Source organism: Crinia signifera, chromosome 19 (assembly GCF_055691185.1).
Source record: "Crinia signifera chromosome 19, ASM5569118v1, whole genome shotgun sequence".
Lineage (NCBI taxonomy): Eukaryota > Metazoa > Chordata > Amphibia > Anura > Myobatrachidae > Crinia > Crinia signifera.
Window position 1 is genome coordinate 59203380 of NC_139226.1, and position 26831 is coordinate 59230210.

General features: G+C 46.6%; 1 protein-coding gene across 7 annotated transcripts in view; it reads right to left on the minus strand.

Moving 5' to 3' along the window:
• BRSK1 (BR serine/threonine kinase 1) overlaps positions 1-26831 on the minus strand; it is a 288433-nt gene that overhangs the window by 86272 nt on the left and 175330 nt on the right. For 6 of the 7 annotated variants that reach the window (XM_083162637.1, XM_083162636.1, XM_083162640.1 and 3 more), the window contains exons 5-9: positions 25422-25538; positions 24702-24735; positions 14925-14993; positions 5532-5678; positions 3525-3556 (exon numbers count right to left, since the gene is read on the minus strand). In XM_083162637.1, the coding sequence (XP_083018763.1) occupies positions 3525-3556; positions 5532-5678; positions 14925-14993; positions 24702-24735; positions 25422-25538 (399 nt within the window). The remainder of the gene's footprint in view (positions 1-3524; positions 3557-5531; positions 5679-14924; positions 14994-24701; positions 24736-25421; positions 25539-26831) is intronic. The other variant, XM_083162639.1, reaches the window with a different exon arrangement.

Below are 26831 nucleotides of genomic sequence, written 5' to 3' on the forward strand. Positions count from 1 at the left end.
GCTAATGTTTCACTCTATTCACTTCAGATACATCTGATCGGGATGCAGTTATAATCCCGGTGGTCGGAATCCCAGCGGTCGGAATCCCGACGGCCGAAATCCCGACACTTTCTCCCTCTATGGGTGTTCATGACACCCATAGAGGGAGAATAAATTAATAACGCAGCAAGCACGCAAGGGGGGTGATCCACGCCCCCAACCTTGTCGGGATTTTGAACGCCGGGATTCCGGCATCGGGATTTTGAACGCCGGGATTCCGACCGCCGGGATTTCGTATCAAACCCATCTGATCAGATCTATGAGAGACCACTGACGGCTTCAGATCAGACAGATCTTTAGTGGAGCAGCAACAATTTTTTTGGCAGCCACACATCTGACCTGAGGAAGCTCAGTCGCAGATTAGTGGTAGCCTCAGACCCACTCACATTTGCTCAGAAGGCAAAGTCTCTTCCATACTGTATTTCAGAATCACATATGAATCTGCGAGTGGATAGCGATCCATTCGCAAATGTCACAGGGCGTTTTTTTCTGTCTGTCTGGGAGGTGGCTTTCTGTTTGCAGTCAACTACAATTGCCTTATACACAAAAGGACTTATGTAGGGTACACACGAGGACGACCCGCTCACGATGCACATCGTGAGCGGGTCGTCAGTGTCTCGTCCGACCCGCTCGCGGTGACGTGGGGGGGGCACGACCCGCTCACGATATGCACCGTGAGCGGGTCCGATCCGATGGCGACCCGCACCCGGCTGTATGGTCGTCATTGAGATCCTACCTGCAGCAGGTAGGATCTCAATAATGACCGACCGACCCGCGCATCGGATCGGTATCGGTCCACACCAGGTCAGAAAAGGGCCCAATCAGCACACAATCTACATCCAATTGATCGGAATTGGATCTAGATTGTGGGGATCGGGCCCTAGTCGTTCTGGTGTGTACCCAGCATTATTTGGAATACACCAATTACCACATTTATGAGAGAGAGAGAGAGATCTTGTGAGGAAGTGTGGGGGATGAAATTGAGTATGAAGTACAGTAGCTGTGAGTTCCAGTCAGGATCTTTATCAGATACAATTATGTGGTCTTCTTCATTCTAGTCTGTGCGGTAGCATCATAATGCAGACACAGAAATGACAAAGAACAAGCCGTCTGAGTTCTCCCTTTACTCCAGACAGGTCTGCAAATGACACAGAGCAGCGAGTAGATTCAGCCAATGTACAATTTAGGCCAAGGCTCCATTGCAGAGGAAAAATGTGTTTGGACGGTACTTGTGTAGTTTCACGGCGCCAGTATGGCGCCGTGCGTCTGAGTCCCCTTGCGGGGCTCGCTTCGCTCGCCCATGCTGCGGGCTCGGTGGCTCGCCACGCTATTTAAAATCAACTCCATGCCAACATGGATAGTGGAGGTATGAACTATCCATGTTGGCATGGAGTTAAGTTACCTTTTTTAACATAATTTGTGGCGAGCGTAAAACCCGCCGTGAAACTACACAAGTACCGTTTGGACTGTATGAGTAAATTCTCCGCTGTGTAATGATGATTGCACAGTCCAAGCATTAAAGGCCTCTATAACTCCGGTACAAGCATTAAGTGTTATGCATTAAAAGAGGCAGCTGCGGTTCATCTAGGGTTCAGCAGAGGCCAGATGCTGGATTGAGGAGGAGCTGATGTACTAGCACAGGGGCTCCTTCAGCACAGATCCAGTTGCGATATCTAGTCTACACTACTGGTCAAAATGAGGACAGGCTACATATAGGAGGCCATCCCAATAGCAAAGTTTGTCTGTGTTCTCTGTTTGGTGTGCATGCATTGCAGCTCGTGGAACACTCGCAAGACCCTGCAATGTCATAGGGTCACGTTTCTGTGCAGCACTGAAAGGGTTACCATGGACGGCATTAGACAGCTGTGTGCTTGGCCACAATTTGTCATGGTCTCTTGAGCTACCATTGTGCCAAGTCCCTACAACTGCCAGTGTCAGACAGCCAAGGGAACTCATGCATATGGACCTAATTAAGTATTTACTTTCTAAATTATCATTATTTAAGGCATTTTATAATCGGTTTACCAACTGCAAAAATTCTGCAATGACAAGATTGCCTAGGAGGCTCATACTGTATATCAGCTTCATTATAGTTTTTCCTCCAAACACATGCAATATTTGGTGCAAGAGTAGTATGTCCCAAGAGTGACACGGTAACAGAGGGGACCATGGCTCATTATTAGTCATTAGAAAACAGGAATAATTATAACTGTATTTTACAGCTATGTAGAGTTTATTGGAGCTGATCTCAGCAGCCAGCAGGCCATGTTTTCAGCAGAGGAGACACAGCGCCTGATTCAGGTTGGCGCTGCCCACCAGGCGAGCGAATGTCCGCACCGGCATCCGAACGGATGTGTGTGCTTAAACATGTGGGTGTATGGGTGAAAAATCATTTGATTGTCGCCCACCATCGAATTAATATTTTCCCCATTTGCATATAAAAGTCTAGACTAACTCTTAGGGGCGGGCGCTGAAGTCATGTGATGTCAGCCACCCGCCCTGTGTAAACTTTGCCACACCTGCGTTCGCATGGGGATGCCCAGCGGTTTTCTGTGGCACGCCCATTACCCGCCCCGCTGTGTGCGAACGCCTCAGGGAATGTGATAGCTATTCGCACATCGGGTATGCGTATATTCGACGATACGCATGTGAAGACCCAAAACATCAGTTACAGCATCGAATTCGCAGGGACAGAGTCAGCCTGAATCAGTCCTACAGTTGGGCTGGATCTGAATGATGCAATCTGCCCAAAAGGCTCAGTGTAATGAGGTGCACCCTTGTTATACCATCAAAACTAAGGGGAAGCCACTCCTGACCTTTCCTAATACAGCTGTCCTTCCTCTCCAGTATCTTACCCCGTGTGCCTCATTCAGGAGCAGATGTACTAAGTCTTGGAAAGTGATGAAGTGGAGAGAGATAAACTTCCAATCAATCGGCCCCTAACTGGCATCTTCATTAATTTTTGTAATATATTTAGATATTAATGTGCAGATGGCCTAATTCAGTTTTTCATTTTCTTTTATATGAAAAACCCGATGATTTGCCTAGAAATACGACATTTGGGGTTGTGCGAAGGCACAAGACTCGTTTTGTGCAGAAGGGGTCTTGCAATGTAGTTTGCAGCACCCCATCAGCTGCAGCATAATTTATATGCTGCAGTGATTGGGGGGGGGGGGGGTGGAGTGGCGGAGGCATCTGTCACTGTTCTTCAAAACAGGGCCATGTTGCCCGCGTGGTGAAGACGCAGCAGGTATAGGGCCTACGCCATCGGATCTGATGGCCAGCCTGAGGAAGCTTCAGGAATCACAATTCAGTGTCCTCAGATGCAGGGTTTGGATCCTCGCTGATGCAAACAGGGACGCCTCTGGCTTCATTAGAATTCTAATGACACCAACTTGTGCAACCGTTTCCTTAAGACTGTACAATCAGCTGGGGGTTTACATGTCTGATGTATCTTGCTAAATCTACATTAGTATTTTACTTACAAATACCATGAATGCTTCTGGATCTGTTCCAGCTGCAAGACAAAAAGTATGAAATTGAGGTTGTTTCCTGCTAATACAGTAATGAACGGACATTATACGGCAGATGCCTTTAACATATACATGGTATACAGTGATAATAACAATATTATTATATGATGCAGTAAATGGTGACAGAGTATGCATAAGGAGTAAAGGTCCATACACACTGGGCGACTATGCCCAGCTTGTATGGACAGCGATGACCGGTGTCATCGCTGGGGGAAAGCCACTCAGTGCCTACACACTGAGTGGCTTTCCCCCTGCCCGGCGCGGGGAGAGGACGGCATGGCATAGCGCAGCTCTATGCAAAGCCATCCTCAAAGCCGCTCATCTGCTGGTGGTAATACCAGCAGATGAACGGCTTTCTCGGCGATGATGCGGGAGTGCGCAGCAGCGCTCACCGACGGGCCGTACACATTGGGCGGCTTTGAGCTGGAACTTGCTGTTTGGAGCGGCTTTCAGATCAAAGTCGCCCAGTGTGTATGGGCCTTAAGTTAAAGACCAAGGTGGAGATGTATGAAAGCTTGGAAAGAGGTAATATACCAATTGGCACCTGGGTGGCATTTTCCAATTATGGAGGAGATTCTCTAAACTAAAAATGCGGTAAAAACCCTGTTATCAGGGTTTTTACTGCATTTTGGGATGCTCTAAGGGCGGCGGGGGGCAAGCCTATGGGCTTCTAACGCGACCCCCTCGCCACGCCGCACCGACCCACCGCCGCCCCGCACCGAACCCCCGCCCCTCATCTGTGTCCGGGCAGCACAGAGCTGTGCTGCCCAGACCTGTGACCTCTTCCTCCCTGCACTGTACATCCTCTTCCGGGTGCAGGGAGGAGGAGAGCCAGCCCCCCCTCCCCCCCGCAGCAGCAGCAGCTCCAGGCCAGGTAAGAGAGGGAGGGGGGAGCCGCTGGGACCCGCCGCTCATCGCCGGGTCCACGCAAAAGACAGCTCTTAATGCAAGAGCTGTCTTTTGTGATAATTATCGCATATGTTAGATCAGATGCAATAATTATGTTTGCGGTAGCCGGCGATGGGCAGCGGTAAGGGGGCGCGGATGTAAGAGCATCCCCCCCCCCCCAGATCTTGTTCTACAGCAGTTAGAATCCTATTAGTTATTTTGGGCCTAATTCAGGCCAGTTAGCTAGGCTACGTATAGAGCATACATATAGAACATACACGCACATGCGCAAACCCCAAACATCGGGGAAGGGGCCGAATTTGCAGCTCTGAATCAGCCCCCTTTGTCTCTCTTCAAGCTTTGCTAAATTTCCCTCAAAGCTTTGTTCAGGCAACTCGAGGCTCTGCTACTGCTGCGGGTACTACTACTCCTAGAATGCAAGAAATTGTAGTCACCAACTAAAGAGAGAAATATTACCTCGTTGTCATCTACCCTCTATAGAAATACTGTAAGTCTGACATTGTGGTATATATTCAATAGGTGCCGGAATCATTCCGAAATTCTTTTGCCGGAACAGATCCGGGATCCATTATTCAATGCAGCAGCCAAATCCAACATTGGATTTGGCCGCTGATTGATGCTCACCCAGACCTTGCAGGGACTGGATGAGCGCGGCGGCGGGAGGCAGTGGGAGCCGCGATGGGGCTGGGTGAGCTGCTCTCATCTGGCCTGGCGGCAGTGGGTACGTTGGCGGGTGGATATGGGATCGTGCGAGCGTCAGCAGGAGGGTGCGAACGTCGGTGGACAGGAGGCCGGTGCCTTATAAGCTGCTGCTGCTCCTTCATCAATCCACCTGCTTTTCAGCATGTCGAAAATTTCGACCTGCCGAAAAAAAACCAAATAGCATTGAATAGATCGGAACCCCTACCGATCTATTCATGTCGAAAACTGCCGTCTTTTCGGCAACACAACACTTTTTACACTTACTGAATATACCCCTGTGTAATGCAAACAGGCAGACAATAGGCATAGCAGTAATACATATATGTTATGGTAGAATAAAATACTAACACTGAGGCGTTTGTCTGGTTCCACCTCGATCATGCCTCGCAGCAGGTTCTGACAGTCCGGAGGAATAAAATGTGGCATGTGAAATACACCGCGTTTCACCTTCTCTAGCAGCTGGCGCAAGTTATCATCATCGAAGGGCAACGCTCCCTGCAAAACACGGATTGATGTTGGACACACAGCAAAGGATATTATCAAAATAATAACCTATTAATACAATGACTCAGGACACAGAAATAAATCATAAAGGGCACCCGGCACATACACAGAGCGGGGCTAATTATGGGGTGGATATTGCCTTTTTGTTATTCAGTTGCATATTTTCTTTACTCAACATTAATATTGTGTATGCATATGTCTGTATATTATACACTGGTGCATTATTATATCAGATATCGATGATGTGCGTCTCTTTATGCCTGGAGAAGCGGGCGATTGTTGGCATAGTACAGGCATGTTCCCAGAATTGCAACTAATGACGTGACCAGTTGTGCACCTTTTGTTTAGTGTAGGCCCTACTGTGGCCCTCCAGCTGTGGTGAAACTACACTTCCCAGCATGCCTTGCTGTAGTTTTAGCATTCCTTAATAACAAAACTGTGGCAAGGCATGATGGGACTTGTAGTTTCACAGCTGGAGGGCCATAGTTTGGACATACCTGGTGTAGTGTATTTCATGCAGGTGTTGGTGCCCTGATACACAGTTGTGAAGATAACTACCAGCAGAATTGTGAAGATGACTCTCATTGGCTTCTTGTGTACGGACTCCTCAGCGGATCGTACTTAAATCATTATAGCCGTAGAAAATGAAGTTACGGCTGTATATCCACATTACTTTATTGAATTTTCAGTTTTGTCCCCTCAGAGAAAGAAAATACTAATTTGATTGTTAAATGGGAATACGGGATTGTATTGAATTTACAGCAAGTTGTAGTTTGTTTGCTTTTAAACCTACTGTATTTTATAAAACAATAATGTTCTCTCTTATGTACGAGATTATATAAGACAGGCTTGCCTACCCTCCCAGAATTGCAGGGAGGATACCGAAAATCGTGTCCCCCACCCGGCTCCCCGGGAAGGTGGCCAGTCCTCCCACATTGGCCAGGCAGCCCCCACAGCCCCCTTCCCTGCAGCACAAAATTACAATTTTTCGCGGGCCCGCGGCGAGGGACGGGGCAAAAATGAAGCAAATCATTTCGCAGCATTTTAGCCCCTCCCCAATTTGCAGACCCGCAAATTACATGTGCGCACTCCTGGAGATAATGCCTTCTGCGAATTTTCGCCGGTGCATTCGCAAAATGATGGACAGGCAGGTGGCGGCCACAGGGGTCTACCCAGCATTTTATGGGTGTGCCCACAAAAATGGTGTACGAGCCCATGGAAACACATGATGTCAGTGCCTGCTCCCCATTTCTGCCATCACCGTGCAGGATACATTTATATGCAAAGAGAGGAAAAAATCATTGGTTGGTGAGCGACCATCCAATGATTTTTCTTCTGGACAGCCGCATGCAAGTGGATGTGTAAGCGTACACATCCTCTCACACTGGGGAAGATGCATTAAGCCTAAAGAAGAGATAAACTGGAGATAATGCACCAGCCAATGAACTGTGTTTGACAATCACAGCTGGAAGTTGATTGGCTGTGCCTTATCTCCTTTCACCTTGTCTCCACTTTATCTCAAGTCTATCTCTTCTCCAAGCTTAATACATCTGCCCCATTGTGTCTTGGAGATTCAGTTGGTGGCGGGGGGGGGGGGGGGGGGGGGTGCATTTGGCGGGGCAGCGTTTTCCTGCTCACTAACCAGCGAATATACACAGCCTAGCGAGCAGGTCTGAATTGCCCCCATGTGCATTGTTATTAGCTCTAGTAAAGGTAGCCATGTTGTATCGGGTATCCGGATGATTGATAGACAATGTCTAGGTTGACAGTCAACAGGTTGTCACTATATGGTCAATATGTGGTCAACATGGTCAAAAGGCCAGCACAAGCAAAAGGTTGACATGGCTATGGTCGACACATAAAAAGGTAGACATAAGTATCTTGGGATTTCCTCCCAGTTTTGTTTCTACTTTACCATCCACATGGGCTCCGAATGGGAGTGTTAAAGTATGCCAATACACAACAGTAGTGAAATTAATGAAATGAAACTCATGTAGACCGTTTCAATGTCAATCTTTTGCTTGTGTTGACCTTTATCCAGTGTTGTCTTTGTGCATTTTGGCCTTTGGGTGTCAACTTAATATACCACACCCCCTACAGTATAATAATACAGTAATACAGCCTCATTGACATTCATAGTGCCTACATTCCCATGCATATTGGTTCATTCCAACAGTTACAACATTGCGAGTGTGCAACAAGTATAGCAATCTGTAACCACAACTTCTGGTAACCTAGATGCATGAAGTCGGAATTTTAGTGAAATATGTCATTTAATATAAAAAATTGCAAACATAGGCACTAGCCTGTGAAAACTAGTAACTTATGTATACATTCTTCAGGGAACTGTGAAAGAGATGGATGGCTTTTGGACTACACAACAGATGCTGGTGGAATATTTGTAAGTACATGTACGTTGTCACTGTAGGGCAGTTTGGGGACCTGCTTCACAGCTATTGATTACTGGAGAATGATTGGTATTCCACAGATGTTGTATACTTCCAGCTAAGACTTACACATTCTAGGTAAACCTACGAGTTAATGTAGTTAACTTAATTACAACCCCAAATAAATCTAATTTATCGCAAATCAAGCAGAGCAGTTCAATAAATAATTGTGCCCTTGAGAATTTGTTTAGAATTCCAGTCATGGACCACAGGCCTAAGGCTGACAGCCTCTGTGTCAGAGCTCCTGTACTCTAGAAAGAGAAAAGGTGACCAACAGAGGTTCCAGGTTTTTTTATATTTTTTACGGAAATCTGAGGCGTTCTCTCCCCCTGGACGCTGCTGGAGAGTGGAGACCTGAGCTGCTCTAACACCACCCCAGACGCCGGGCTCCGGAGATGATCTGATCCCCCTCTCCCTGCCCAGCAGTCTTGACACATCCATCCTCCAGCAGCCACACCATGTGTGAAGTGAAGCAGTACTTGGCCTGCCTTCTGCTTCCGCACAGGGGTGACTACCCTGTGCTTCCAGCCTGGCGGGCATCCTTAATTCCCATTCATGATTTCTCTGCTGCCAGTCTCCCCTTCACCCTATGCCTGGGTCCATAGGCCTTACTCATTAACATCCTGCAGCTCATTACCCCTCAGATATGTAAATACCTGGTGAGCCCTATACCCACATACACCCCCAGTGTGTGACACCCTGTGTATGTCAATCTTTTGTACCCCCCTACCCTGTCCCTCTGTGTGTGACCCCTGTAAAACCTCCATCATCTCTGGTGTATGTTCCCATGTATGTGACACCTTGGCCCCCCTACCACCCTACTCCCTAGTGTGTCCCCACAACCCCTGTTTGTGTGACACTTTGTTCCCCCTGCCAACCTAATCTCTGGTGTGTGACCCCACAACCCCTGTGTGTGTTTGTGAAACCTTGTCTCCCACTTCTTTCCTCTGTATGTGACCCCACACACCCAGTGTCGGACCCTCTGTATCCCCTATCCTTGTGCGTGACCCCCCTGTAGCCCACTACCCCTGTGTGTGTGAAACCCTGTCCCCCACATCCTGTGTACTGTATGTATTATGGCACCTTACCCCTGCTAAACATCCCCCTCCCGTGTATTACATTGTGTAATAGCAACAAGATACCTCTGGACCCGGTGGTGTGCACCTCAAAGCCGTTTTTGGGAAATTTCACTTAGAAATTTAAAAAACACCAAGGTTTAATTTGCCTTCATTAATGATATGGGAAAAAGATTGACGATCTGGGAAACCGATAACTAAGGAACAACTCCACACCTGATTTCATTGCTGTCATTGAGTATGAATGACACATTCTAACATTATGGTGGAGGCTTTAAACAATTAGGAATAATTGAGGATAAACATATACCACACATCACACACACATACACACTGCACACACACACAGCACGCAACATATATACGTAGTGCACCTCACACACTTACACATTGGACAGATACACACAACAAAACACACACATAACACACCACTTGCAGTACACCACACATACCCACATACACTACAAACACTCACCCAAAAACAGTACAACACACAGAACACACACACTTAAACATTGCCAGGATACGCACAGCACACTACACACACATATATACGTAGGGCAACACACACTCTTACACATTGGACAGATACACACAACACACACACATAACACACCACTCACAGTACAACACTTACCCAAAAACAGTACAATACACAGAACATGCACTTATACACAAAGCACAGATACACAAAGCACACTACAAACACAGATAGGTAGCACATCTTACACACTTACACATTGGACAGATACACACAACACACACACAAAACATACCTCTAACAGTACAACACACACCCACATTCACTACACACACCCAAAAACAGTACAAAACACACACTTAAACATTGCACAATGACACAACACACACATACTGTATATATACGTAGCGCACCTCACACACTTACGCATTGGACAGATACACACAACACAACATACACACCCACATACACTTCAACACACACAAAAATAGTACAACACACACAGAACACATAAAAATAATTGCATCATAGCATACCCTCCAATTGTAACAAAATATGCCATTTTTTAACAGTCTGTATCGGCAAATAAAAACTGTACCGAACATACAGTTTTTTTTCTTTTTCCCCCCATATTCGTTTCTCCAGTCCTCCAGGCTGTCACTGCACTCCCTGGCCGGAGGCACTGAGAAATCTTTGTCCTGGCCAATGAACCCGTTGATCAATACAAAGTGGGTAAACTGAACTCGCCCTGTTAGTTGGATGTTAGGTGCTGCTCTGACTTAAGGGTGTCCCAGACCCTTTTGGTTCATAGATAATGTGTTTGGTCGATGGACATGAGCGCTGCATGTATTTGTTTGAATGTTATGAGTGTAAGAAATTGAATAATAAGACGAAGAAGAGATAAAGATTTGTCACAATAAAATGTACAATTTACTCAATTAATCATAAAAAAATATAGGAGTACATAGAAATACAATCAAGAAATTAAAGTAGGAATAAAAAAAGTTCTGATTCAAAATGATTATTGTTTGGATGGCGGTGGTTTGCAAAACAAATCTATAGGTGAGGCAGGGCCGGATTAACAATGGGCCTGATGGAGCTTTAGCTCCAGGCCCACTCTCAAAATAGGCCCATTTTGTAGCTGAGGGCCAGGGCTTTCCAACGAGCCCAGCCCGTGTTGCTAGCCCCCCAGGAACTGGAGATACCACCAGGCAAACCTGGAACGTTTTCCCCATAGGATAACATGGGACCCGCTAATTCTGACCTTCACCCGGTTCCAGCGGCTGCCAGTTCCCCCTCCGGCATCAGAGAAGCTCGAGGTTGATCTCAGTCTAACCCAAATCCATGGGCCTTCAATCTGATACTTGGTCCATATGGGTTAATTGGTTCTAGAGATATTGTGGGTAAACCAATTTTTTTTTCATTTCTGAAATGTCATTTCATGGCTGTTCATGTTGTTTGAGGACAGAATTCTCTGGAACCAAACGGTCCAGTTTCACAGGACCAAAATCATTCGAAGCCTACATGTAAATGGGTCAGTTGGTTCCAAAGATATAGCTGGTTGTTTAAAGGGGGGCAGGGGTGGTTTTCTCTCCTTCTCACACCAGAAAATACAGGGACTAGGCTGGTGTAAAAGGGGTCAGTCCGGGAATGTCCCTGCATGATCCTGGGACTATATTCCCGGGTAAATCCCGGCATTTTCTGGTGTGGAAGGGGTATTATTTCAAATAGCAGTGCTCTGAATACAGCCGGGCAGCCCCCTGCCCCCTGCCCGACTTTCAATGGATGTCATATCTGCCCGGCGGCGGCTGTCCCCCAGTTATCGTGAGCATGTATTCCCCCTTGGCAATGAGCATGTAATCCCAATATGGCAACAAGCATGGAACCCCTGGCAATGAGCATGGAACCCCTGGCAATGAACATGTATGTAAGCAACACTTATGTAGCATAAATTGTAATAGGCATTATGGTGTTTGGCATTATAGGTAATGGAGATTATTGTGTAAATTAATGTAAATGTAATGGGCATTATGGTGTAAATTTTTAATGCGCGACAATGCCCCTATTTATGAAGCATATTGTGCATTATTGCTCAATCTGTTTGGTATAGTGCAGGCATGTCCAAACTATGGCCCTCCAGCTGTTGTGAAACTACAAGTCCCATCATGCATTGCCACAGTTTTGCTATTATGGAATGCTAAAACTATGTCAACGCATGCTGGAATGTGTAGTTTCACAACAGTTGGAGGGCCACTGTTTGGATATGACTAGTGTAGTGTGTATTTTGGCTCAATCCATGTGGCACAATGTGAATTTTTCCTTAATCTGTGTGGCATAACGTGAATTGTGACTCTATCTGTGTGCCATAGTGTCAATTTTGGCTCACTCGGTGTGAATTTTGGCTCATTCCATGTGGCATAATGTAATAGAGGCAAGTACAGTATAAGGGTGTTACTATTGTGTTGCATGATTTGTATAAGGGGTATATGGTGTGGTAAACTTAGGTGACCACATGCAGTGCCGCCTCACCCCGCAAGTATTTTAGAACACCGGTATCCTGCGGGTGCACCTTTGGAGGGCACCCGCCAATATATCTCCCTGCATTTTTCCTATGCCAGCCCCCTGCCTTTTCCAGGCATATAGTTGAAAGTATTTACACAAATAGAGTCACACCCATGAGCAGATCACCCACAGAGAACACTGGTCACGCCACCCACATTATTAGGTGCTGGCCACAACCCCTATTATTGCACATAATAGGCCCTTGATCATTCAGCTCCAGGCCCATTTAGACCTTAATCTGGCTCTGAGGTGGGGGTATGGATATTGTGGGCTTAATTGGTGACACTGTAGTGAAAATTTCCCATCAATGTTTCGCAAACCCACCCCATCCCAAAAAATTATCAATTTGAATCAGAACTTACTTTTAATCCTACTTACATTTCTTGATTGTATTTTTATGTACACCTAGATTTTTTTCACAATTTATTAATTAAATTGTACACTTTAACTAGGCAAATCTTCATCTCAGTCTTATTCTTCAACTTCTTACACTCATAATATTCAAACAAATACAGGCAGCGTTCGTGACTATTGACCAAACATTATCAATGCACCCGTTGATGCTTGCAATGGCTGGATCGGTGGATTGGTCCGGTGGGTGTAGGGAAGAATTTGGCCCATTGCACCCATTCCCAGTGCTCCGGGTAGCGTGCGTCACGTCATGACATCATGTAGCCGGGCCCGCAGACCTGCTCCCGCACTCAGGGGCTGCCCCACTGTTTGGTAGAGATGCCAGACATCAGAGACTGCTGCAGCAACTCTGTTGGTGTGTACACACGGTCAGATGGGCCTTAAGATACTATCCACGATCCGATCAGATTGGATCGTGGATAGTATCTTAAGGCACATCCGATTTGCATACAAGTCTGACTGTATAGTGCAGATCTGCACTATATAGTCATGGCAGACAAGACTTTCTGCCTTGCGATACGTGAACGCGCATCGGAATCGCAAGGGTTAAAACCCTTGTGATCTGCATCCGATTCCGATCCGATGTTGACTATATCGTCAACATCGGAAGGCAAAAAGTACAAAAAGGCAAAAAGTACAGTGTGTACACACCATGTGGCGGGAGCGATGAGGAGAGCAGCAGTGGCAGGGAGCAGTGAATTTTTCATTAATTATGGTAAGTAACGCCCACCCTGGTCTCCATGCACTCAGCGCCTGTAATTACATACCCTAGAAACTGTACCATTGAAAGTATAGAAAGGAGTGGATGTGGAATTCATCAACACACACAAGCTATCAAGTGGGGGGAAAAGTGTGTGAGTCTTTTGGAGCTAATACGTGGATGAGCCAGCGCAGATGGAGCCCGCCGTGTCTGCTCTCTGCTGCCCTGCATCTCAGAGCGCTGGACCTGCACTGCAGGGATCTGCTGCCGACCTGACCCTGCTGGTCGGCAGCAGGTCCCTGCAGTGTATGTGATATCAGTGGCAGGGTCCCTGCGGCGGACAGGAACTAGTAGTTCCCATCTTCTGCAGGAATGACGACCCTACCCCCTCCCGCTTATATCACATACACCGCAGGCAGTGGTGTAGCTAGGGGCACCCGCATACCTAGCAACCGGGCAGCGGTGTCTGCGGCCTGAGACAGCAGAGAGAGCGGACGGCTGAAGACCCGGGATCACAGACAGCCTGAAACACCGGACGGATCTCTGCTATGGATCCGATCCGCGGCACTGCTCCCCCTAGTGACCACCATCACAGCCCGGCTGCCGGTGCTGCATATTCAGTGCAGGCTGGGCTGTGACGGCTGTGTGATTGTGTACAGCCTGCGCCGGGAGCAGGCTGCAGGAAGGAGGCCAGAGTCCGCCACCGCAGGATGGCTCAAAGTAGGTAATTTTGTTGACACTGCTGGGGAAGTTGTGTGGATATTGAAGATGCTGTGGAGTGGACATTAAATGCACTGGGGGGGGGGGGGGGGGGGGAGTCAGTACTCATTGATGGCCATCATAGGCATTGGGTTCCTCACCATGTTTACCTTACATTATAAAAATCAATGGATCTGAAACATGTGCAGAGTTATAACTGTTCAAGAATCCGTATTATTGCTGTGACTAACAGCTATCTCTGCTTATGCTAGTGCCGCAGAGAAACCATTCAGTCAGGCCATGGTCCCACACGCTAAGATCCAGTCGCCATGCCTCGTATGACATTAATATGGGAATTCGGTAAGGGGCAATAATGTGATTCATTTTTAAGGGGCACTACTGGGGGAATTATGTGTAAAGGACATTACTGGGGGCATAATATATATTGGACATCCTATATTAGCTGTGAAGCAGTTTGGTAACACTATTTGGTTCATAATATTGTTTTTCCTGTTTTCCTCCTCTGAAACTGTCTTATGGTCAGGTGCGTCTTATATATACATACACACACACACACACACACACACACATATATATGTACTTGTGAGATGTTGCTATTTATTCCATTGCCTTTGTACAAGGAAACTCTTGTTGTGCCATATAAATAATAGATAATAAGATATAAGAGGTCATGCAAAAGACAAAACAGTTTAAGTAATCCGTAGGTGAAACGCCTACTACATCCCATCTGATTCCTAACTATGTCATTGAGTTCAATGGATGATTTATCTAACGCATCACTACATTACTTCAAACACAACATAGTGTATGCTCTATATTACAGCCAGGGAAACGTCATACCACGAGAAGTGCAAACAGGATCACACCGCAGCTCCATACGTCAGCTCTGCGTCCATCATATTTTTCCCCCTTTAAAGAAAAAATAAATAAATCCTCTGTCTGAATGCTGGTAAAATAGAGTTAGGAGTAACTGCTCGTTATTAGAGCATAGAGACTTTTATATCATTTAATTATTAATGGTATAATTCAATAACACTGTAGTACTATATATATATACATGAAACTCCATACACTATGCAAGAGCAGGTTATCCCTCTCTGTAACTTCTCTGATTGCTGGGTGCCAGTGATAATTACTGCAAGCTCATTCTTGCAGGATTCATTTAAAAGTGAGGTACTGTAAAGCCTAATTCAGTTATTGTTATGGAGCCATTTCTACTTGATAGATGGCAGAACTAAATAATGGCCAGTCAGCTTCACTCTGGGACTGTTCTAGTCCCCGAGTAAAGCTGACTGGCCATTATTTATACCCCTTTCACATCGCAAAATGCAGGGTCGCACCGGGACTTTGAAACGGTTCAGCCCGGTGGATTTTGGTCTGTTCACATCCCCTCAGCTAACCGGCAACATTGCTGGTTCGCTGATGTCATCCGGGGGCACGGCAGAGCGTCATCAGGGTGGGGGAGGAGGCAGCGCTTAGAGCTGGCGCTGCTTTAAACACTGCCTCCTCCATTGGTGTAAACGGTAAACGGGTCGCTCGACCCGATCAACCGGTTCACACCGCAAAGCAACATGGCAACAAACCGGTAAGAACCCTTTTTTTACTGGTTTGTATTGACCTGTTGCTACTGGTTTGCGTTACCCGGTAACCCCTTCCACATTGCACCAATTACTGGGTCGAACAGGCAAGAAACCGGCATGAACCCGGTAATTAGGTCTGATGTGAAAGGGGTATTCGTTATTTCACCTATCGTGTAGAAATGGTGACTGACAATGAATTTTTAGTAACTAATGCTTGAGTTAGAATTTAATTCAAAACATTAAGCATTGAGATACTGTATATTTGTTTTTGAAAACACAAGGTGCCAGATGCAAAGAGGGGAGAAAATGCAAGTTTGCATTGTGTCATGCATGACATTCTTCACCAGAGAAGTAGACGTATACAGATCTGTGCGAATCTGCCACTTCTACTCCCACCTGCACCTGGACAGGCAGGGGGAACTGTAACATAGCAGGTATGGTAAGGACATCACATAAGCACATGTTTAAGGAGGTGTATTGTTGCACCTTTAACCGCTGATGATACAGTATTGAAAGTGTCTTGAGAAGAGTTCTTCTCTGCATGTGTGCAGGAATATCTTTATTATGGTAAAGAATATTTTACACCCATTTTACAAACAATAAAGCCCCAGACAATGGATTTTGTACAGAAGCACCCACTGGCTGCGTCTCTAATCCGAAGCTTTGTGCAAAAAGTTGCACTATCAGCATCAATGATCGCCACTGCACCTGTGTCTTTGGACGCAGTCACTGGTAGCATCAGCGTTTGAATATCCACTCCATATCCTCCGAGGAACCCCCACCAAGATTGGCTCACCCTGCATCCGTGGACTCTAACCATCAAAATGTACAGATGTAGCGCCGCTCATTCAATCGCGCCGCCCGCCAGATCCCTTTCACTTGCGAGTGCCGGCTATAGGGACTGGGACACGCATGCGCGTCCCAGTATCACAGCGGCTGGGCAGCGTCTACCTGCCCGTCACTGCTTCGGGGGAGGGGGGGTGTTGGGGCGGCGACGGTGGGGGAGGCGGCGGGGACCAGCGGCAGGCTCCGTTGTGCGTCTCGTGCGCGGGCCCCCCTGGCGGTAACCGGCCGCTGACGATAGGATCACCAGCCCCTGCAAAGATGACCCCCGCTACATCTGTATGTGCAGTGTGACACGCATGTGCAGTTATGCTAACACCAGCAGCCTGCAACTGAAATTGAGACTGCGGACACCACTGAATCCGGACCACAGTTACTTGAAATTTAAGAGTCTTAGTGGGGTACTCAATATGGTATTCCGACTGTCGCAACACCCCGACAGTTGGAATTCAATGTTCCGGCTGTCGAGTGTCGGAAAGTCAGTGGATCGGCGAAAATACCCATGGATTGTCAAAAAATTAACAAAAATTTCGACAATCTGCGGGACTTTGAAAAAGTTGCAACTGACACCCTTCAATACTATCGTTAATGGCACCATTAACTAAAATTATATGGAGAGTAATAAACAACCAGACAATCAGCTCCCACCGGGTGTGGATCGTTTGGTCTACAACTAGGTCAACAATCCTTGGGTCGACACCACTAGGTCGACATACAGCAAGGTCGACATGGAGCAGTTAGGAGCTGATTGGCTGGTACTTTAGCTCTCTCAGGGGTTTAGGGGTGATACAGACTTGTCTGATGCGGTCTGAATTAGTTCCCCCATCTGATGGTTAGGGTTTGCGCATGTGTGATTATGCACATGTGCAAACCCCTCGAGTGAATGATTCCCATCATTGGGGCATACGCTCCATGATGGCAGGGCAGGGGGCAGCCCCTGAGGGCCACACAGCATTTCACGGGCGCACCCCCCAAAAATGTGGGCGCACCCATATAAACGCTGGGCATACCCCTGCGAACGTAGGAGTGTAACTGCTTGCTTGGCGCGGGTCTAGACTTCCATGCTGCCGCATGATATCGGATGTGTATGCGAACAAATCCACATGCGTGCTAGTGAGTGGATTCAGACAGTGGCCCTTATTCAGATCTGACCGCAGTACAAATTTGTTCTCAAAATGGGCAAAACCATGTGCACTGCAGGTGGGGAAGATGCAACATGTGCAAAGAGAGTTAGAATTGTGTGAGTTATTTTGTTTCTGTGCAGGGTAAATACTGGCTGCATTTTTTTTACACTGCAATTTAGATTTCAGTTTCAACACACCCCAGCCAAATGAAACTCTCTCTGCACATGTTACATCTGCCCCACCTGCAGTGCACATGGTTTTGCCCATTTTGAGAACAAATTTGTACTGCGATCAGATCTGAATAAGGGCCAGTGGCCATTTGGTGGGGTGGCGGGTAGCGTTTACCTACTCGCTAGGCAATGAATATGTGCAGCCTAGTGAACAGTTCTGAATCAGGCCCTTAGTGCATAAACCCCCCTCTCAGTACCTTTCCCCCTAAAGGCCAGATGTATCAAGCTTCAAATAGTGATAAATTGTATCATGATAAACAACCAGCCAATCAACTCCTACCTGTTATTTTTTAAACCCAGCCTGTGATATGGCAGGTAGGAGCTGATTGGCTTGTTGTTTATTACTCTACAATTTATCACTTTTTGAAGCTTAGTGCATCTGGCCCTAAATGAGAAATATATATTCAATTCAAGCGACACAGAGGTAATCAGTAATAAACCATGAGAACATGCAGATCAGAGTCACTGTGTGTAATTCGCATACTCAGGAATTTCATGTGTCCGTCTGTATTATTCCTGTATGTCAGCATGATGCCACCAAAGCTAAAATGGGTAATGTGAACGCCCCAAATAGATTAAAACCTCTGTTCCTTTAACCACTAGAGCTGAACCATGCACTGATGAAAGACAATCAGCCGTGCGCAAGTCAATGTCTGTTTTGGGTTTTTTGTAAGAAAAGTTTTATTGTTCCTCAGTGAGAAAAACAAAATAGCAATCTAGCAAATATGATACCTTTTAATGGCTAACAAAAATAAATGTTGTTAAAATGCAAGCTTTCGAGACTTCTTAGGTCTCTTCCTCAGGCATGGTATAACAAGGTGTGTGAAGAACCACATATATATACACAGTTTTTTTGTATTAAGGAAGCTGGAGAAACCCTTTACCCAACATGCAACTACTGAGATGTGAAAAGGTTCCATGTATTTCTGCCTGGTGTATGGCGCTGTTACTGTATGTATATTACATTGGTGCTCTCAGCAGTGCCTGACACACAGAACACTAGATCATCCCCATAACAGAATGCTCTCTGTAGCCATGATGTGGGCGTTGTGATGTGTAACCAAATGAGAGCCTATAAATAGAGCGTAGCACAGTGGGTTCCCAGCGTATAGGTACTAGTATACGGTGGCAGACCTGCTGACACAGACAGGACTGCTTCATTGCCAGCGTTCTACCACTGTATAATAGAACTCTGACTAAATGGAAGTGTGCATGAAAACTAAAGCAAATTACTGCTAATACATATCATTTACAATTAGATTATCGGTTACGTATAATTCTATTCCTACTGTAATTATATAGCAACAGTGTATTTTAACAGTATTACACATGGACTAATACATTCAGACAATGGGCCAGATGCAGAGGATATAAATGGATATTAGTGCGAAAATCGCAAGATTTTTGGACTTCTGCGCAATCTTTCAAAGTGGGATCGCATCCTGATGCAATTGCTCTTTGATTGACAGCAGCTGCGTTTTGCAGTAACTGTCCCGAAAACACTGGAGTATCTGGACCATTTTCGGGGTGGCTGCGTGATGTCACATGCAGCCGCTGTGAATGGTGCAGGTGCACCTGCATATGAAGCCATGCTGTGTATGCAGGGAGACTTCCCTTAGTGCCCGGTTCTGTGATCGCATTGCTGGCCAGCACTTTGCATGCCAAAGTCTGCAGCATTTTTGCACATCTGTTGAGTACAAAGAAGCTGCAGTGGCGATATTTGTACTCTCTCCTGACTCAGGCCCATTGTCAGGTAAATACACAATGCACAGTTGCTGCTTCTATCGCCATGCTGTATGTGAAACTCAGTGTTACATCACTATAGCCAAGCCTGAGACTATACTGTGGCATCTGAGGCGTGTCAGAACAGCTCAGATTCCCAGAATCAGTGCCTGATGGTTACCTACACTGCGATGCCATGTGCCTTCAGCCGTGTGCCACTGCATGTCATATAAATATTATACTCATAGCATATTGTATGACAGGATACAGGGAAAGATGCACTAAGCTTTAAAAGTGATAAAATGGAGAGTGATAAACAGCCAGCCAATCAGCTCCTACCTGCCATGTCACAGACTGTGTTTGAAAAATGTCAGGCAGGAGCTGATTGGTTGGTTATCACTCTCCATTTTATCACTTTTGAAGCTTAGTGCATCTGGCCCATAATCTGTTTAATATATACTATACAATACATCTTTCTATTCTATCAGCACAGTACATACAGGAAAACAATTTTTTATACTTTACTATCCAAGTGGGCATAGAGTGAGAATATAACACGCAGTGTGGCACATGCCTGAAGTATTTTTAGGGAAGCAAGCCATACGTGGGTACGCGGTATACTTAAATGGGGTGCATGTCAACTTTAGTTGATATAGACGCAGGAGTTAAAGTTAGGGGGAACGGAGTTCCACCACCTCTAATGGTGAGGTGGAACATTTTAATCTCCACATTGGCCCTGCACAGTAATTCTCACAGAAAAGCATTCTAATTTGCAGATGCCCAAAACCCTAAAACTGGCCCTGGTTCTGCCTAATGGGAGTAGGGGACGGGACGGGAGAGGGGGGTGGGGTAATTGGTGACATAGAGAAATAAGTTCCCCTACCTCGGAATGATCACTTTAAGCCATGCATGATGCCAAAAAACATGAAAAACTCTTGTCGACCTAATGCTTTTGTCGAACTAATGACCATGTAAACCTAATACAGTGATCAGCTCCTGCGCCTTCTCTCCACATGCTTCCATACAGTGATCAGCTCCTTCGACTTCTCTCCACATGCTTCCACACAGTGATCAGCTGCTGCGCCTTCTCTCCACATGCTTTCATACAGTGATCAGCTCCTACGCCTTCTCTCCACATGCTTCCATACAGTGATCAGCTCCTGCGCCTTCTCTCCACATGCTTCCATATAGTGATCAGCTCCTGCGCCTTCTCTCCACATGCTTCCATACAGTGATCAGCTGCTGCGCCTTCTCTCCACATGCTTCCATACAGTGATCAGCTCCTGTGCCTTCTCTCCACATGCTTCCATACGGTGATCAGCTCCTGCGCCTTCTCTCCACATGCTTCCATACGGTGATCAGCTCCTGCGCCTTCTCTCCACATGCTTCCATACGGTGATCAGCTCCTGCGCCTTCTCTCCACATGCTTCCATATGGTGATCAGCTCCTGCACCTTCTCTCCACATGCTTCCATACGGTGATCAGCTCCTGCGCCTTCTCTCCACATGCTAATCCTTCCACAGTAACGCACGCAGGGGGGGTTTCTGAGTACCCAGAAACCCCCCAGGAGTCTAAGAGCACTAGTCTGAAAGCTGAGGGTCCCCTCTTTCCATGGGTAAAAGAATTTTAAAAATCGGCCCTTGGGAACCGGAGATATCTGACTTCAAATCAGTGGTCCCCATTCAAGCCTGTTAATTGCTCTTCCCAGTCAGATATTTCAGGTTCTGTCTGAGTTCTAGAGTTTTTCTGAGAGTATATTCCAAAAGCTGGGACTCTCCCCCTTTGATGGACATGAGTAGCTTGTCTCTACTGTTCCCAGAACCAGAGATATCAGCCTTCCAGCAGCTGGTTACTTCTCCAGCTCCACACATCTGGTATGTAGTTTTATATGCTCGTTGGCTCTACCTCCTGAACTCTGATCCCCTAGTCCCCAATACCATTTGGTAGGTGGGATTCTCTAGTTTTTAATTCCATTAAAATTTAAAAAATCTATTTCCTGGAACTGGAGATATCTGCAGTCAAGCAAGCTGTCCTCCCACCAGAAAATTATGAATAATAAGCCCACTCCACTATACACCCCTCCTCTGCGTATTAAACATCCTCTACCACCCTGGAAGTTATGTATCAGGGCCCCTTCATTCAGCCCAATGCCACCTTCTTCCATCCCATCTCCCACCATCTGTGCAGTAAAGTGGTAATTAGTTGAAATTACTGATCCAGGACCTACATGCTGAGTGGTTGAGGTACTCTTTACCTATCCCGGCGCCCATCGCGGGCATCGCGGGTACATTTATGTCTGGCCGCGACGCGACCGACGCGATGCCCGCGATTTCCCATTGAAACCCATGTTAAACATGGAAATCGCGTCGGTCGCGTCGCGGCCGGCCATAAATGTACCCGCGATGCCCGCGACGCGATGCTCCCGATTTCCCATAGCAATCAATGTTAAATGGCCCGACCGACGCGATTTTACTGTTAAATGCCTCAATGGACCCGATGTGGCCATAGGAAACAATGTTAAATGGGCCTTAGAGCCCAAATAGTTACCCTGAACTCTGAAATGGCCCCCCCAATTGTTTACGCCACCCCACGATCAACGTCAACCCGAAGCGTGGCGAGCGCAGCGAGCCCGCGAGGGGCGGCGGTACGCGTCCTCCGACCTTTTCATACCCCCACTATCCACGTCGGCGTGGAGTTGAGAATAGAATAGTGTGGCGAGCGCAGCGAGCCACCGAGCCCGAAGCGTGGCGAGCGCAGCGAGCCCCGCGAGGGGACGCGGATACCTTCACAGCTATACGCGTCCCCTCGCGGGCTTCACAGGTGTCCATGGCGACGCGGACACCTGTGAAGCCCGCGAAGGGACGCGTTTACCTGTGAAGGTATCCGCGTCCCCTCGCGGGGCTCGCTGCGCTCGCCACGCTTCGGGCTCGGTGGCTCGCTGCGCTCGCCACACTATTCTATTCTCAACTCCACGCCGACGTGGATAGTGGGGGTATGAAAAGGTCGGAGGACGCGTACCGCCGCCCCTCGCGGGCTCGCTGCGCTCGCCACGCTTCGGGTTGACGTTGATCGTGAAGTGGCGTAAACAATTGGGGGGGCCATTTCAGAGTTCAGGGTAACTATTTGGGCTCTAAGGCCCATTTAACATTGTTTCCTATGGTAAAATCGGGTCCATTCAGCCATTTAACATGAAAATCGTGTCCATCGGGCCTTTTAACATTGATTCCTATGGAAAATCGTGGGCATCGCGTCGCGGCCATCGTGTGCACATTTATGGCCGGCCGCGACGCGACCGACGCGATGTCCATGTTTAACATGGTTTTCAATGGGGAAATCGTGGACATCGCGTCGGTCGCGTCGCGTCCGGGCATCTTTAGCCCGCATACGACGCGACCGACGCGATTTTTTACCTCACGATGCCCACGATCAAGATCGTGGGCGCCGTGCTAGGTAAAGAGTACCGTGGTTGATATAATACCCCCTACCACTCACGGGACATCAAAGCTTCCCCCACCCCTACCGCTGGAGGGGCTATGCCCAGGGGTCTACACTGCTGTTGACGCCCCTGTATGTATGTATGTACAGTATGTATGTATGTATGTATGTATGTATATATATATATTTCTTATTATTATTATTTATATACATTTGGTCTATCTATAATACTTTAACTGACCCAGCATATACTGGGTCACCTAAGTGTCCATCTCTGTGCTTTGCTCCGCCCCTCTGGAAACCCCCATTGATCAGCTCCTGCACCTTCTCTCCACATGCTTCCATACAGTGATCATCTCCTGCGCCTTCTCTCCACATGCTTCCATACGGTGATCAGCTCCTGCGCCCAGTCAGAGCAGCTAGACGGCATTCTCTAAACAGCCACAGACTTGACTGGTGGTGGACCTCGGGATTCACCGGTAGGTGATTTTTGACTACGACCACTTTCTTAGGAGGGGAAGGCTTGGCTAAAACTTTTAAAGTCATCGAGCAGTCAGTAGCGGATGACTGACCCAGTGGCTGCAAGATGCTTTTGTTATCGCCACCGGGCAGTCATCAACTGTTGACTGCCTGGCGGTGATAACAAAAACATCTTGCAGGCCAAGAGTGAAAAGAGGAGCATGTGGGCAGGGTGACATCATGACATCACACACAACGGTCCCACCATTGTGGCATCACACGCGCTCCCCTCCCCGTGGGCCCTTCCTTACTTGATCCGATCCAACACTGTTTCTACCTGCTTAAAGGAACTTTCACCTCAAGTTAAGGGTTGCCAAATGACATCATACAGTTTCATTAGAGACCATTGGCCTACTTGATTTATGACCTATATTGTGATACGATGTAATGTCACTAGTGAATCAGCCAATAAACTTCTCATACAAACAATTTAGGGATATATCCCATATTAATCCTCACCTCCATGGGGGGAATTCAAGTGCTATAATGGGTGCAATGTGTGTAGTGCAGACAGGCCCCTCTGGTCCAGGGGAGCCCCCACGTCGAACACACTCCATGTTTTGTTACTTACCTTCCGGAGTCCTGTGCCGGAGCTGCAGTCATGGGCAAAATTTACCAGCAAAATGCCCGAGTATTCTGTGCCATTAAGAGGAGGGTGCCCACTCAGAGTCTAAACACGGGTCCACTCCTCCAAATGGCACTCGGCAGAGCATTTGTGTTGCTCTGTTCTGGAGCTCATCGCTAGCAGCGCTGACATTACTGTTATGTTGTTCTGTCATTTTGACGAGCTAGTAACTAGTCTATCAATAAAATGTCTATAGTCTGTCACCAAGAGGCACATACTGTATCAAAAGTCATCAGAAGAAATATGAATACTGTCGAACAATCTTGTTACATTATATTGAAAATATCTAATTTTATAGTTTACACACATAATTTAAAATGTATTACAGACAGGAGAGCTCAGACAATGGAAATAAGATGTTAACAACGGAACTCTAAAAACTACCGGAGTGATACAAGTAACATGAAGATTAGTAGTGTCAGTATGGTGTCTTATTTTCACTGACCGGTATACTTTCTCAAGAGCACTTCATTATTGCTAAGGAGATTAGAGGGCAATGAAATATTATCACAGGAAAGATGGAAGCCTGTTACACTTACCTTGATCACCTCAGGACATGCATAGTGAGGAGACCTGGTCACAAGGGAGTAAGACATGGAATAAAAAGGAGGGAAAAGGCAGAGAAAGAATAGGGGTGTTAACAGAAGGATAAAGTGAAGAATTTGTTAAGTAGATTCATGAGTATTTCACTCAAGTAAACATACATGGCGTGTAGAATTTGTTAAGCATGTCAGACTGGATGCAACAGATAACGGACGTGACATGCATGCATGCCGTTCTCCCGTGACAAATATGAAGCATGAACTGGCAGTCAGGGCCTCGAATAAAAGCCATGAATAAATATATATATATTTTACAAGACACAATGGGGCAGATGTAAAGCGCAACAGAATCTGCTGCGCTATATAAGAAACTGTAAATAAATAAATAAATGTATTAAGCCTTAAGCAAGAGATAAATGCAAGGGTGATAAAGAGATAAACGTCCAGCCAATCAGCTCCTTACTGACTTTTTTCAAACACAGCCTGTAACATGGCAGTTAGCAGTTGATTGGCTGGACATTTATTGCTCTTTATCAACCTTGTATTTATCTCATGTTACGGCTTAATACATCTGCCCCACTATATGGTTATTAGGCACATATATACTAAATAACAAAATTCATTGCCTTAAAAAAAAATATATATATATATGTATGTATGTATATGAAAACTACTAATCAAATTATTATGACTTATTTTTGTAGCAGTGACACTCACCCACAGCTGGTCTCAAGTAAACTGTCGCCGACCTGCAGTGACGCCATTCCGAAATCTGCTATCCGTATGTTGTTTTTTTCATCTAACAATAAGTTTTCTGGCTTCAGGTCTCTGTGGCTGATCAGGGAGGAAATTAAGAAAAATAGTGATAATAAATTGGTAAATTCTGACAACCAGGGGACTTTTTATTGGTGTATTTACTATTTATAACATATCCATTTACAAGGACAAAATCAAAGCACAAAAACCCAGGCTCCAAATTCACATAAACCCACATTTCTGTAATCCCACATAACCATTTGCATCTCAATATGATCCATGAACCTGGAAATCTGGGACTAAGGGCGGAATGTACTAAGATGAAAATGCAGTAAAACCCCCGTTTTACTGCATTTTCAAATGTATACTAGTACCCGTCCGCCGTGCCATCTCAGGGCAGATTACTGCCCGCTTCCCGCCGTCGACTCCTACCCCCTTCCCATCCTCCGTGCTGCTCCTCCTCCCCCAGCAGCATGTCACAGCCAGGGATGTCCTTCCGGCTGCAGGGGGGAGGAGGAGAAGCCGGGTACTGCCGCAGAGCCCAGGAGGTGATGCACACCACATCACAGGTATCGCGGGGGGGCCTCTGTTACCGCACCGCGATGTAAGCTGCAAATGTTAGTATATATGCGCTAGCATCACGGCAGAGGGGTGGCAATGTATGTTAGTACATCCCGCCCTAATAGAGGGTACACAGTGAGATATGCACTATTTTTCTTATACAGTACCAGCAAAATTGAATAGAAAATTTAATGGACATCGAATGGTTTTTCTACATTTGATGCAGATTCGATCCCAATGGGCACTCCTGTGTAGTGTTAATCAAATAAAAAAATTGTCTTGCCAGGCAAGACTATATAGTACAGATCTGTATTATATAGTCAAGTTGAATGCATTTTGCGTACCATTCGATTCGATCCCGATTCGATCCCAATCGAATTGGGAATGAATCGCAAGCAAAAACGCAAAAAGTGTGTACCCGCTATGAGTTGGGAGCTTTGGCAGCTCCTTCATTTTTTATGTGAGGGGGCTGCCTGTGCTGCAGTCCAAGCAGAGGTCTGCACCCTGTTCCCTTTGGTGCCCTGGGTTTATTGCACATGGCACTGCCTAGAGGCGGTGTAGAGCTCAACAAAAGACGGGGTGGATTTCCAATGGAAGCACTGTCTCTGTTAATTACCGTCCGAACTGGCAGTCCCAGGGAGAGAAAACACTTCCTACTGAGACTGCCTAGCTGGCTGTGATTAGCAGATAACAATTCTAATGGGAAGCAACTGGCAGGAGTCTCGCTTAGGGGCTGGCAGATGTTACTGGCTGCAGAAGCTGCAGACTGTAGCACCTATTGCAGGTAAAATCTGCCACTGATTGGGAGTG